Genomic DNA, 15492 nt, shown 5'->3' on the forward strand with positions numbered 1-15492 from the left:
CCAAGGAGGCTGAGGCTTAGGTGGAGGTAATCAGGTGGATGAACTCTTTTTTTCCTTTTTTAGTGCCTGCCACCAGCGACAAGAGAGGAGAGCTCACACATTTAATCATTAATCCAGTGAAGTGATTAATTATTGCTAAACATTTGCTTATATATGTTTAACATTTCCCTGACCATGACATGTTATTTTGTGATTCCATTTATCAGTGTCTACATGCCCATCCACTCCTCCCCCACTAAATTATTATTTTTGTCTCCAGTGGGGATTTAAAAGATTTGCATCTTAAAACAGTCTACAACAAAATTAAAATCGGAAACTGACTTTCATAATTAGAACTCGTCACCAGTGACAGATGACACTGCCACTGACACCAGATCCGATTTCCATTTCAATATTCCAGTAAGCCACTAATGACCATTGTTTCTGAAAAACTACAATCAACTAAATGAATGAGAAAGAACTGGATTCAGAGCATTAGGAGACTCATAATAAATACTATAACTATTCCTACTGTGTGTCAAACACTTGCCTGATCACTGACCACAGAATTCCCTACAAAAGTGAGTTCTGCAGCTTCTTCTTTCAGCTTGTTAAATTGCAGTCATGGAACAGCTCTGCTGTCTGCCACAACATGCAGTTATGAAGACTGTCTCTGAAAAAAAATATGAGCAAGGTTTGCTGACTTTGCAAATGATGGTGCAGCTGTTGTGATGGGCTGAAAGGAGGCACACTCCTGAGTGAAAACATCAACTAACCTGAACGTTATTCACTGCATCATTCACGTGTTAGAACCTTTTGACCATCATCCATTATAACAAGTTACAGAGGGATCTCAAATGAGCACAGGCCTTCTGCGTGACCATTTCCAATTTGCAAAAAAATGTTATGGTACAAAGTCTGGACACAGAATGGTAAATGGCCTGTATTTATATAGCGCTTTACTAGTCCCTAAGGACCCCAAAGCGCTTTACATATCCAGTCATCCACCCATTCACACACACACATTCACACACTGGCGATAGCAAGCTACATTGTAGCCACAGCCACCCTGGGGCGCACTGACAGAGGCGAGGCTGCCGGACACTGGCGCCACCGGGCCCTCTAACCACCACCAGTAGGCAACGGGTGAAGTGTCTTGCCCAGGGACACAACAACCGAGACTGTCCAAGCCGGGGCTCGAACCGGCAACCTTCCGATTACAAGGCGAACTCCCAACTCTTGAGCCACGATCGCCCGGTGCTGCAAGATTTTGGCTTCATATATCAAATACTGTCCAGCACATAATTTTTTGTGAAACTGCCTGCCGACCTACTTTGACCATTTTTTCACACATTGAAATCTGAGGCAATGTTTGAACGTGAATATTACAACATCTATTAAAGATAACAGCCTGAAAGTTTTCTTTGGACAGATATATTAAAACATGCCTAATAATTAAAATCTGAAAAATAAATGAAAGCCCTTGTGCAAAGTGAATGTTGAGCACACCCTAATAAAACACTTCACACACACACACGAGTGACACTTTTTAATGGTATATAGTTGAATTTAACAATACTGCCAAATAAAGCATGTAGAATATTTTTTGAACATAAAAAATAGTCACAAAAATTAAGATAATGCCATTTTTCACTCAACTTGGATCAAGTAAATATGACAAGTTGTAGCAGAAAATCCCAAACACTGGTAAAGTGTCCAAACAGAATACAATTCTGGAATCTCCACATGGTGAAAAAATGAAATTATTATGTTAAATATGAACATATTGTTTATTTCTGAGACCTGGGTCAAATCAGCATTTGTTTTAGAATATTTTCTACTTAGCCATATTCAATTTGTTTAAAAATGTGATTGTCCAAGTCTGGAGACAAATTATTATTGCTGAGAATTTTTTGCTTCATATATCAAATACTTTTCAAGATATATGTTTTTAGAAAAATGGTCTATCCACTCATTTTCAGGCATATTGAAATCGGAGACAATATTGGAACATGAATGGGACAAAAACTATTAAAGACAAAAGCCTGAAATTATTACTTGTCTTACATCACTTCTGTTTTCATCAAAAGGAATTTAGAAAAGATTCTAAGTATTGGCTAAAATACAAAAAAAATTCAAGCTCTCTTAAAAATTCCCATATTTGAATACACACTACTATAAAATGATAATTACTAACTACCGTACTTTCCACACTCTAAGGCACACTTAAAATCCTTTAATTTCCTCAAAAATCAACAGTGCACCTTATGTATGAATTCTGGTTGTGCTTACTGATCTCGAACTGATTTTATGTGGTACACAGCACTTAAAAATCTGTCAAAAAATGTTTTAATACGACTTTGGTAAGCTAAGAAGCCGCACCACTTGATGGATTTTCAGAGCATAATGGCTACAGTGATCAGGAGCCTCGCGGAGTAATCTGGGTCCTAAACTCCGTCTCTTCAGGTCCCAAAGTCAAACGAACACTGCAGCATCACTGAGAGTTAAAAACTGTCTAAATTCTTTCATCTTTAATAAAATGATCATCATTGCTGCTTTACCAGGTGTAACAATTAAGTTTAACATCTAGGCATCCATGAAAACAGAATTTATTAAATTTAACGGAATTAGAAGTTAGCAGGACGTTCGCTCCCTAGCTTCCACCTAAACATGATATAGCATGTTTGACTGAGAGATTTCTGAAAAAATTCAAACGTACAGCTCTGCTATCACTTCCAATATAAATGAAGACAGAAAACTAAACAGCAGTGACGTTTGCAGGGTTACTGAAGTTGGGCTAGCTGGTATATAATGATGTGCTATATGTTGGCTAGCGACACAGCTATGTTAGCATAGCATAAACACAGTTAAACTGGAGGATGAATGCTAACTTTTTTCCACTGGATAACATGAGGGTTCCCAATGGTTAGGGACAAATGCAATTGCATGGCAGGATGCTGTAAACAGACCAAACTTCAGTCAGGAGAACAACTGAGATAATCCATCCACAATACGAGGTTAGTCATTAATATACTGCAACAACATGGGAATAGAGCAGCAGCCAGAGAATTCAACATTAATGAATCAATGGTATGGAAGTGGAGGAAGCAAGAAGAATGAGTTGAGTAAAGTGTGACTTATTTGACTGTTTTGTTTCGCTTAGTGCGCCTTATAATCCGATGCGCCTTATGGTCTGAAAAATACAGTACAATAAAAGTTTAATGAAAATACTATTTTCTTAATTTTTGTGCCAAAGAATTTCATGCAAAAAAAGTTCTACATGATTTAATTTACATTATTTTATTGTGACCTGTTTAATATTATATACTATTCAGAAGTTATCACTAGTTGTCTCTGGCAGGTGAGGATGGCCTACATTTTTTCATATTTCATTTACCCAATAGTTGCACACTTTTTTGATCTGTCTCAAATTACACATTGTGATTCACTTTGATTGTTTAAAGAAACAAAAAAGCCAATGAAAATGTTAAATGTTAAAACATTGCCTCAGACTTTAGGCCTGGACCAAATTGCAAATGAAAAACAAGTATCTTGAAAAGTATTTGTTATGTGAAGCTAATTATATATGTTGGGGGGGTGAGATGACAGAGCAAATGACCCAGACTTGAGGTGGCTGTAGCTCAGGAGGTAAAGCAGGCCATCTACTGATTGGAAGGTTGGTGGTTTGATCCCTGGCTCCCCCACTCTGCATGTCAAAAATCCTTGGGCAAGATACTAACCCCCACTCACTCTCCGATGCATCCATCAAGTATGAATGTTAGTTAATTAATTAGAAAGCACTGAAAGGCATAGAAAACAGTGCATGGGTGAATGCGGAGTCTTGTATAAAGTGCTTTGAGTGCTCCAGGAGAGTAGAAAAGCGCTATATAAGAATCAGTCCATTTATTATGGTGTTATTTTTGTGCCACTATTCTGAGCGCACATAAAAAAAAATTGCAGGTGCACGAGTTGCATTTTGAGAAGAAATGTATTTTGAGCGAAGAAAAGTGAACAAAATTGCAAAAAATGTATTTCAGTGTTTGCTATTATCCACACACACACACACACAACAGCAGCACCTCTCGCTCGGTTTTTGCATTTGCGCTTGCTTGCAATGTGTTGCTCGCGCTCTTAACATTTCTGCCTGTGCGCGCTCAACTCTTTCTCTACACCGTTATATTTAAACTCAAACGAGGCAGTGGCGGAGGAACGCGGTCGCGCATTTAAAACACCGGTAAGCTAACGCTAGTCTGGTGACAACTAAGTGCAGTTACTGGTTACATTTATTGAATATTGTTGTTTTTGTTTTTTTCCCACTATGGCCGAATGTTAAATTAACGTTTCAAGAGTTGAGTGATTTGATTTCAGTTTTGTTCGTTTTGGATGTCTTTTGTTACTCTGATTAAATGCCAAAATGGCCTATGGGAGTTTTGAATTGCGTTAAATTTATTTTAGAATATTGAAACTTGTTGCGCAACACCTAGAATTAAATCTGTTTTGTAAATCTTTAATTAACCTTGGATAATGTTTATTAGCTTTATTGCTAATTTACTTTACTTTGATGAGACCCATGTGAATGTTTTTCTATATTATTTTGAATGAATATCATTATAAGAATTAGATGTTGTAATTTGTTTGGTTATTGGTTATTGTATGAAATATGGCATTAATGATTTGACTTTGTAATTTATGGATTTATTTGTTTTATCATGACAGTAGAACGCTGTTTCAGTTTAATATCGAATGATAATTTATGTTTTTTGACCTTGCTTAGGTCAGGTTATACTCCCGCCATCAAAGCCCTGGTCAGCCCATTATTTTTGTGTGTGATATATATGCATATATTTATTTTGTTGTACATCTGTATACATTCCTCAATACCATAATATATATATATATATATATATATATATATATATATATATATATATATATATATACATATATATATATATATAAGACACCTCCTGTACATGGATGACATCAAGCTGTATGCCAAGAGTGAACGAGACATCGATTCACTGATCCACACTACCAGGCTATACAGCAATGACATTGGAATGTCGTTCGGACTGGAGAAGTGTAGTCGGATGGTAACAAAGAGAGGGAAGGTAGTCAGAACTGAGGGGATTGAACTACCAGAAGGCAACATTGCAGACATAGAGGACAGTTACAAGTACCTAGGGATCCCGCAGGCAAATGGGAACCATGAAGAGGCCGGTAGAAAGGCTGCAACCACCAAGTACCTGCAGAGGGTCAGGCAAGTCCTGAGGAGTCACCTGAATGGTAAGAACAAGATCCGGGCCATCAACACGTACGCCCTGCCCGTGATCAGGTACCCTGCTGGGGTAATAGGCTGGCCAAAGGAGGAGATAGAAGCCACTGACATAAAGACAAGAAAGCTCCTTACCATGCATGGAGGGTTTCACCCCAAGTCCAGCACCCTGAGGCTGTACGCTAAGCGGAAGGAAGGGGGCCGGGTACTGGTGAGTGTCAGCACCACAGTCCAGGATGAGACAACGAACATCCAAGAATACATTGGGAAGATGGCCCCAACTGACCGAGTGCTCAGTGAATACCTCAGGCAGCAGAAACCCAAGAAAGAGGAGGGAGACGAGGAACCATCATGGAAGGACAGGCCCCTGCACGGTATGTACCACCGGCAGATAGAGGAGGTGGCTGATATCCAGAAATCCTACCAGTGGCTGGACAAAGCTGGACTGAAAGACAGCACAGAGGCACTAATCATGGCAGCACAAGAACAAGCTCTGAGCACAAGATCCATAGAGGCTGGGGTCTATCACACCAGGCAAGACCCCAGGTGCAGGCTGTGTAAAGATGCCCCAGAGACAATCCAGCACATAACAGCAGGGTGCAAGATGCTAGCAGGCAAGGCATACATGGAACGCCATAACCAAGTGGCCGGCATAGTGTACAGGAACATCTGTGCCGAGTATAACCTGGAAGTCCCGAGGTCAAAATGGGAGATGCCCCCAAGGGTGGTGGAGAATGACCGAGCTAAGATCCTGTGGGACTTCCAGATACAGACGGACAAAATGGTGGTGGCTAACCAACCGGACATAGTGGTGGTAGACAAACAGAAGAAGACGGCCGTAGTGATCGATGTAGCGGTTCCGAATGACAGCAATATCAGGAAGAAGGAACACGAGAAGCTGGAGAAATACCAAGGGCTCAGAGAAGAGCTCGAGAGGATGTGGAGGGTGAAGGTAACGGTGGTCCCCGTGGTAATCGGAGCACTAGGTGCGGTGACTCCCAAGCTAGGCGAGTGGCTCCAGCAGATCCCAGGAACAACGTCGGAGATCTCTGTCCAGAAGAGCGCAGTCCTGGGAACAGCTAAGATACTGCAGGACCCTCAAGCTCCCAGGCCTCTGGTAGAGGACCCGAGCTTGAAGGATAAACCGCCCGCAGGGGCGTGCTGGGTGTTTAATAATAATAATAATAATAAATTTTATTTATGAGCGCCTTTCAAGTCACCCAAGGACACTTTACAATAGGATAAAACACTTAGTAATATATATAGTATATATATATATATATATAAATGTATATATCGAGCTCTATTTCTTTTTCCTGTGTTTTATTCACACACTCAGGCTCCATAGTCTAAACACTCCTGATTAGCTCATTATCTGTGAAGCTGCAGTCAGGCACTCTGGTCCCTTACCGCGTTACTCTGTGTGTGTGTGTGTGTGTGTGTGTGTGTGTGTGTGTGTGTGTGTGTGTGTGTGTGTGTGTGTGTGTGTGTGTGAGATTGTCCTCACCTCGAACCTGGAGACCTAGCCCACAGAGCTCTTGATTCCCAGGACTGCCCTCCCGAACAGACCATGGAACCAATTGACATCTTCGCCACTTATGAGTTTTCCATCTGTCAAAAAACACATTATAAGAGAAGTCTTGAATGAAAATTGAACTGGTCTACTTTGTTCATATTTGGCCATCACAAGAAAACATCATATTCAGCACTGCATATTAGTTTTTGGCAGGTACTGAGTGAAAAAAGTCCCCCCACTTTTTTTTTAACTTGTGAAGGAGCTTGTTTATTATAACCATGAAGTTAGGATTAACAAACTTTATTAGACTGGCTTTAAATATATTGTATTATCAGATAATACATGTTATCAGATTAATATGATTAATCTTTCTATATTAATGTGCTACATACCACGAGCCTTTACGGTGGCAGTAATTAATCCATGACTTAAAAAGCCATCGGGTGGCTTAGCTGCACCAATCTCCAACTTTCCTTTCATCTCAAACTTTCATAAAAGAATAGTATGAAACCAGTTAACTGCTCACCTGCAGAGGAACAGTTTATTTGAAGCGTTTCATTCAGAATTCATAACTGTACAGAAACAGCTTTAGTGAAGGTCAAATCATCTTCTTGTAGCCTCTGACAGTGGATTAATTTCTGTGATTGTGCAATATCATTCAAAGGCACAGCATATATTTTCATTGCTTTGCAGACGATAATCACCTTTTAAATCAAATCAAATTCAAATTCAAATTTTATTTGTCAGGTACACAGTCATACACAGTACGATATGCAGTGAAATGCTTAGACAACTGCTCGTGACCTAAAGAAAACAAAAGGAAAAGGCTATGAATAAGATAGGAAATAAATATGAAAAATTATACAGTGTAAATTTAACTAGGAAGGAATAAAATATAAAAAATTAAGGTTAAAAATGAAACAACTGTACAACACAAATTAGAATGAAGGGTAAATTTAACTGGGAAAGAATAAGATAAAATATATAAATTAAAGTTGAAAATAAAATAACTGTACAACAAAATACACAATACACAGTATAAAACTATATAAGAATGTATGAAGAAATATAAATATAAATAAATATACACACAATAACAGCAGCTGTACAAGTATTAACTGGAAATGAAGAATATAGTGACCAGTGTTGTGCAATCCACATTATGTCTTGTGCAGTGCAAATATGCTTAAAGTGATTTAAGTGATGAAGTGAAAACAATGTCCAGAATGTCCAGTGTGTGTGTAAGAACTGTATGTGTGGGTCAGTACTGTGTGGTGGTGTGATTGAGAGACCGTATCGCCTGCGGGAAGAAGCTCCTCCTCAGTCTCTCTGTGTTGGTCTTCAGGGAGCGGAATCGCTTTCCTGACCTCAACAGAGAGAACAGTCTGTTGTTGGGATGGCTGAGGTCCTTCGCGATCTTCCTGGCCTTGGTCCAGCACCGCCTGCTGTAGATTGAGTGCAGGTCAGGGAGCTCGGAGCGGATGGTGCGCTCAGCTGACCGCACAACCCTCTGTAGAGCTCGTCTGTCCTGCATGGTGCTGTTTCCGAACCAGGTTAAGATGTTTCCCGTCAGGATGCTCTCTATGGTGCACGAGTAAAAGTTCCTGAGCACCTTGGAGGGCAGTCGGAAGTCTCTCAAGCGTCTGAGGTGGTAGAGACGCTGACGAGCCTTTTTCACCACGGTGTTGATGTGACAGGACCATGACAGGTCCTGCGTGGTCAAGGTCAAGGTTCTTTATTTGTCACATGCATAGTTATACAAGTATAACACACAGTGAAATGTAGCCTGACACGCTCCTCGACATGTGCAAAAAACTTGGGGGGGGTGTAGAGGAAAAACATTATATATATATATATATATATGTAGTATATACTAGAGATGGACCGATCCGATATTACGTATCGGTATCGGTCCGATACTGACCTAAATTACTGGATCGGATATCGGAGAAAAATAAAACATGTAATCCGATCCATTAAATATCACGAAAGCACCTCACAAAACTTGCAACACGCCGTAACTCGCCTCAGAACGTTAGCACGTCGGAGCAGTATGCATCACGTGATAGAGCGGCTGTGGCATGCGGGACCTGTCGGTGGTCTGGATAGCATGTGGAGCTTCCCTAGCAACCCGGCATTTCATCTCCGACAAAGTTATCCCCGAGAGAAGTAAAGCAAGTGTGTAAGTCCATCTCTGAATGTTTGTAAAGCATTCCTGCCTTAAGCTTAACGAGCGATATATGGAGCGACTGCCTCCTCTTGCTGCTACTTCAATCATGAAACTGCTTAATGATCAGCTGATCGGCTTTTCTGTTGCGAGTCCGTCTCTCTTGTTTGCTTTTGGCCCACTTTGCACCAGAAAGAGGAAACCAGCGGCTGAACAACAGCAGCACGTTTAAGCTTGATCAGCTGTTGTTAGAATTTATTTAATATTACTTTCTACTCGAGGATCTTTTTCTATGTAGCTGACGCTGGTAACTGTGCAGGGGCGGATGTAGCAAAGTTTAGCCAGGGGGGCCGATAGGGCATTAACAGGGAAAAGGGGGCACAAAGACATACTTTTCTTTCTTATTCTCATTTAAAATGTCAAGCTTTTAATAAATAATTATCTGACACCCAAAGTTTTAATTTGATGTAAAATGAATAGAAGTCAATTACTGTATATAGTGACTATTAAGTCTAATATATATACCCTAGTAAGCTATAGTACTTTTTCCTTTGGGAAGGTACCATCTGTGCAGTCTGCAATTTTGTTGAAGAAAGATGTTGAATCTATTTAATATTTCTTGAAAAATAATTGATTTCTGTGCATTTTTTTTTCACACTGCATCAAATTAAGGTTGATTACGTCGATTAAGCATCATGAGGTGGAGCGTGAGGGGTGGTTCCCTATTTTTTATTTATTTATTTTTGTTGTTGCTGGGAGTTGGAACCCTATTAGTTGGGTTGCTTAATATTTACGCTAAGTACTCTTTAAAATACCAGAATAGGGAGGATGGTGTAGGTTTAAGTTTATTAGATTGATCAGTATTGCTGAACTATGAAATATTTTTTTTTGCATACAGGTGTAACAGAATAGCTTTAGTGTAGTTGTTGTTTTAAACTTGAGTATGAACTTATACAAAATGCAGCAAGATATTTAAAAAAAACAGTTTTGTTGATTAAAAAAACACTATATCGGATTCATATCGGTATCGGCAGATATCCAAATTTATGATATCGGTATCGGTATCGGACATAAAAAAGTGGTATCGTGCCATCTCTAGTATATACATTGGGTGAATGTGCAGTAGTAGCAGCAAGCAGGTGAATTCTGTACATTAATATGAATAGACATCTGACTATTTTACAGGATAGACAATATAAACATATTTAAAATTAAAGGAATTGAAATGTACATTGTGCCTTGGTTTAGTGTCTGGAAGTCCTGACTCAGTCAATTATAGATGATGTGAGAGGGCGGGTGTGTGTGTTTAGGGCACGGATGGCTTGGGGATAGAAGCTCCTCTTGAGTCTCTCTGTCCTTGCCCGGATGATGCTGAACCTTCTACCAGATTGCAGAAGTTGGAACAGTTTGTTGCCAGGATGGGACGGGTCCTTCAGTATCTGCGCTGCTCTAGTCCGGCATCTCCTGGTGTAGGTGTCCTGAAGCGGGGGGAGAGCAATCCTGCAGCAGCGTTCTGCTGTACGGATCACTCTCTGGAGAGCTTTTTGGTCCTTCACACAGCTGTTCCCAAACCACGATCTCCACAGCACCTGTATAGAAAATCCTGAGGATCTTTGGAGAGACCCTGAACTTCCTCAGTTGTCGTAGGTGATACAGGCGCTGCCTAGCCTTCCTGGTCGTGATGTGAACTCCGAGGTATTTGAAGCTGTCCACTCTCTCCACTGGGCACTCGTTGATGACGGGGGTCTGGTAGTTCCTCTCCTGCTTAGTGCTGAAGTCCACTATCAGCTCCTTTGTCTTACTGACGTTTAGAAGGAGGTTGTTCCTCTGGCACCAGTTCTCCAGATTCCTAATCTCCTTCAGGTAGGCCGTCTCGTTGTTGTCAGAGATCAGGCCCATCACGACGGTGTCGTCAGCAAACTTAATGATGGTGGTGGAGCTGGTAGTGGCCACACAGTCATATGTGTACAGAGAGTACAGCAGGGGGCTCAGAACACACCCCTGGGGGGCTCCAGTGCTGAGAGTGGTGGAGGCTGAGACATGTGTGAGACATTTTAATTAATATGTGTGTGTTATCCCTGTGTTCATAATATAGTTAAACTGTAGGAATGTCTTAAAGATATAAAGACCTGGATGGCCTCTAGGTTTTTGCACTGGATCATAAAAATGACAGACACTTGCTGGCATTACCTTGACCTTCTGCAGCACTGTAAGGGATGCTGGAGTCGATTCTGACATTATATTTATATAATGTAAATAATATTTTGGCTTTATGCTGCTACACTATTATTCATTGCTTCTGCAACACTGACAATAAAAATGCTTATCTTATGCTGGAGTGTTTCTAATTTTAGATTCTAATTTTGGAGATATTGCACTCGTCGTTGCAGAGTATCTGTAAAATTAGAATCATCTTTTCTCAGAGTTATACTGAAAAAATAGTTCATGCATTTATCGTTTTATTATTATTATCAGGATTTCCTAAAAACTTGTCAGGGTCCTGGGACTGGGCAACCCAGGATCCCTGGGCAGTCATGGACCTGCGTATTATTATTATGTATTTTTGGTGTCGTTTCTCCTTCTCTGTGCTGTGTTAGTCTGTGTCCCACTCATATGTTTAGGCGAGGTATGGGTGTGTATGTCTGCGGGTGTGCCTGGAGGATGGAGCTCGGCCACCTGCAGGCCTGAGGGGTGTGGCCCTGCGGAGGGACTGGCCACACCCGAAGCCACACACCTGCCGCTGATCAGGGCTCGTCGGGGGAGCTACTTAGGAGAGTCTTGGAGCTCCCACCGATGCGGGATCATTGAGTTATCGTACCAAGTTAGTGTGTCAGCATATGTCTGTGTTGTTCGTATATGCCCGCCGAGGGTTAGTGTTGACGGCTGCCTCTATGGTTTCCCTGCAGGAGGAAGAGTGGTCCAGAAAGGCAGCACGCACGGGGTGTGCGGAAACACAACAGCGGGGAGCACGAGCACGAGCACAGACGTCGGAGGGAAGCACGCACACGGGGTTCAAGGGAGCAACGGGGAGTTATTGTGTTTACAGTTTTTCACTGTAAATAAAGAGCACTGTTTGCATCGCAGAGTCTGCGTTTTGGGTCCTCCTTTCCCCACATCCCCACGGTCTGCCAGCCAGACCGTGACAGAATGATCCCGCCAACCACCATGGACCCAGCAAACTCAGGAGTTGCCACGGAGGAGAGATCGCTCACGCAGCTATGGGATTACTGCCGGAGCGTAATCCAGGCTGTAGACCCACCCAAGAGACATATACAGGTAGTGTTCTTTGACAATTATCTCTCATCCACTACCTTCACCACGAACATTCTGGACATTAACAAACTTAGGCACCTGGTCGCTAGTTTAAGGGAGAGCTCGAGTTTTGAACTATTTGGCTTGGGTGGTCCGAGCATGGACAGTTCGGCTGCTCTCCTAGAGACTCTAGCCGCTTGGTTTTTCACGCGTCGGCGGAGGGCTTTCCCGTCGGTGCTCGCGGCACAATCGTTTGATCCGCCGTTACGGAAGGCATGCTGCACTCTCTACCATCATCCCATTACGCCTCAACCCACTCCTGCGGTTTCAGCCCAGTCAGCTGGCAACGGACCAACAGCGCTCATCACCGCAGTGAGTAAACCAGACTCGTTTGTGTCTATTAATCATGTCATTGAAAATCACAACCCAGATGAACAGCAGAGGACTGTTTCCGTACACCCGGACCCGCCTTCACGGAGGAGAAGGCGTCCTCGCAAGCAGCGTTCAACCACATCCACACTCACTCCTGTGCTGGTCGAAGACTCAGGACCAGCGGCTCTGGATGCCACAGTGAGTAAAATGGACTCTGCCGGTGTTATAAATTCCCTTTCTGTAAACATAAAAATAGAAACTGTTTGCTGTACCTCCAAAGACCCAGCAAATATTCCCTCTGAGACTGTAAGCTGGGAGCTAGGGAGTTCCGAGCCTACAGACCCAAATGACTTTTTGGCTCAGTCTGGCCGCATGGAGACGGAGGTTCTCCCCAGGGCTTCCCCAGAGACCGAACTGGAGGTCTCAGTTGCCTCTGGACCCCTGGAATTTGTTGGGCCAGCTGTAACATTTTCATCCTCTCCACCCTTCATAGTAGCCATTTCACCCTCACCTCAGCCTGCTGCCCAGCTGGTGGCTCAGTCTTCAGTCCTGTCAGCCTCTCACCTTCATCCTCAGTTGGAGGTCGATATGCCAGCCGGACCACCTCTGCCATCATTTCACCCATCTGTCCCTGCATCGCTGTCCAGTCTACCGGGAGTGGCTGCCACACCATCGTCGCCTCCGGATCATCCATCTGTGGCTGAAGCGCAGCCGTCGACTCATCCGCCTGCAGTCGCCCCTCAGCCGTCTGCTTCACTGGCCGCTACCTCACCACCCGCACCTGCCTTGCCCGAGTGGGAGCTCTGCGGGCCCCAGTGGGTGCTCAGTGAACGGGAGGAGCTCGCGCTGCCAGCCAAGGAGGAGCTCGCGCTGCCAGCCGAGAAGCCCGGCGAGCCGGAGGAGCTCGCGCTCGAGCGGGAGCCGGAGCTCAGCGAGCCGGAGGAGCTCAGTGAGCCGGAGGAGCTCAGCGAGCCGGAGGAGCTCAGCATGCCCGAGCAGGAGCTCAGCATGCCCGAGCAGGAGCTCAGCGAGCCGGAGCAGGAGCAGCTCAGCGAGCCGGAGCAGCTCAGCGAGCCGGAGCAGCTCAGCGAGCCGGAGCTGCTCAGCGAACCACCAGCAGAGGAGCTCGGCGAGCGGAAGGAACAACCAGCGCTGCCAGCAGCCGAGGAGGAGCTCTCGCTGCCAGCAGCCGAGGAGGAGCTCTCGCTGCCAGCAGCCGGAGATCAGCGGACCGGAGGGACCTCCACGTCTAGCGCGGCCTCCTCGCCATCTACGTCCGGTGCGTCCACGTCAGCGATCGGCGCGTCATGGGCCTGGCCGCCGGAGGAGCAGCGCCGCCGCCACCGGACCCGTGGCAGGCCACCAGAACCGTTCCGCCGCCACCGGACCCGTGGCAGGCCGCCGGAGGAGCAGCGTCGTCGCCACCGGACCCGTGGCAGGCCGCCAGAACCGTTCCGCCGCCACCGGACCCGTGGCAGGCCGCCGGAGGAGCAGCGCCGCTGCCACCGGACCCGTGGCAGGCCACCAGAACCGTTCCGCCGCCACCGGACCCGTGGCAGGCCGCCGGAGGAGCAGCGCCGCTGCCACCGGACCCGTGGCAGGCCCCCTGAACTGTTTTGCTGCTGCTGCCGGACCCGGGGCCGTCCGCCGGAGCTGCTACGTCGCCGCCGTTGGGCTCGAGGTAGGCCCCCTGAACTCTTTTGTTATGTTGATGGGCCGCCTGAGACTGTTTTGTGGCGTTTTTTCTTTTTGTTGCTCTGCTGCGGGATGCGCGGTCGGACTCTGGGACTGTGACCTTGGGGGGGTTGTTTTCTTTGGGGGTTTTTGCTTGTTTTGGTTCTGCCCTCCGTCCTGGACCTCCCGCCGCCCGCCCTGGGTTGGTTGTACTGTTTTTGGTTTGTGTTTTTGGGTCGTCGGGAGCCGACCCTTAGAGGGGGGGTACTGTCAGGGTCCTGGGACTGGGCGACCCAGGATCCCTGGGCAGTCATGGACCTGCGTATTATTATTATTATGTATTTTTGGTGTCGTTTCTCCTTCTCTGTGCGTGTACATATGTGTGTTTCTCTGTGCTGTGTTAGTCTGTGTCCCACTCATATGTTTAGGCGAGGTATGGGTGTGTATGTCTGCGGGTGTGCCTGGAGGATGGAGCTCGGCCACCTGCAGGCCTGAGGGGTGTGGCCCTGCGGAGGGACTGGCCACACCCGAAGCCACACACCTGCCGCTGATCAGGGCTCGTCGGGGGAGCTACTTAGGAGAGTCTTGGAGCTCCCACCGACGCGGGATCATTGAGTTATCGTACCAAGTTAGTGTGTCAGCATATGTCTGTGTTGTTCGTATATGCCCGCCGAGGGTTAGTGTTGACGGCTGCCTCTATGGTTTCCCTGCAGGAGGAAGAGTGGTCCAGAAAGGCAGCACGCACGGGGTGTGCGGAAACACAACAGCGGGGAGCACGAGCACGAGCACAGACGTCGGAGGGAAGCACGCACACGGGGTTCAAGGGAGCAACGGGGAGTTATTGTGTTTACAGTTTTTCACTGTAAATAAAGAGCACTGTTTGCATCGCAGAGTCTGCGTTTTGGGTCCTCCTTTCCCCACATCCCCACGGTCTGCCAGCCAGACCGTGACAAAACTCCCTGGAAAGCCTTCAGTTGATCCAAAACGATGCAGCGAGTGTGCTGACGGGGACTAAAGGTCTCAAATAATCAGGCCCCATCCTATCTTTATGAACTCATAGTACCATATCACCCCAATAGAGCACTTTTCTCGCAGCCCACAGGCTCGCTTGTGGTTCCTGGGATATTTAAAAGCAAAACAGGAGGCAGAGCCTTCAGCTTACCGTAGAACCAGCTCAAGATGCATTTCTTCTTTGCAAACCCTTTTCTTTAATTAATAAATATTTGTAATATGTAGTCTGGATTTTCACAATGAGTC

General features: G+C 45.0%; 2 protein-coding genes across 2 annotated transcripts in view; one reads left to right on the forward strand and one right to left on the reverse strand.

Annotated features, from left to right (window-relative positions):
- The window catches only part of LOC146644401 (thrombospondin type-1 domain-containing protein 7A-like), a 214261-nt gene that overhangs the window by 74404 nt on the left and 124365 nt on the right, over positions 1–15492 (reverse strand). Inside the window, exon 11 of the mRNA XM_085395316.1 lies at positions 6762–6865. Within this exon, the coding sequence (XP_085251442.1) occupies positions 6762–6865 (104 nt within the window). The remainder of the gene's footprint in view (positions 1–6761; positions 6866–15492) is intronic.
- On the forward strand, positions 12032–14730 carry LOC146644402 (uncharacterized). The gene is made up of 2 exons (XM_085396906.1): positions 12032–13931; positions 14664–14730. Exons 1-2 carry the CDS (start codon positions 12085–12087, stop codon positions 14728–14730), a joined length of 1914 nt encoding a protein of 637 aa, XP_085253032.1. The 5' UTR covers positions 12032–12084.

This window comes from Rhamphochromis longiceps, linkage group LG22 (genome assembly GCF_057381845.1).
Source record: "Rhamphochromis longiceps isolate RC_006_pf linkage group LG22, R_longiceps_female_GT1.1, whole genome shotgun sequence".
NCBI lineage: Eukaryota > Metazoa > Chordata > Actinopteri > Cichliformes > Cichlidae > Rhamphochromis > Rhamphochromis longiceps.

Excerpts from the sequence above, each read along its gene's own strand:
- LOC146644402 (XM_085396906.1), top strand. The coding sequence starts at position 12,085 with ATGATCCCGCCAACCACCATGGACCCAGCAAACTCAGGAGTTGCCACG. Across the intron at positions 13,932-14,663 it reads CGTGGCAGGCCACCAGAACC|GCGAGGTATGGGTGTGTATG; the intron begins GTTCCGCCGCCA and ends TCATATGTTTAG.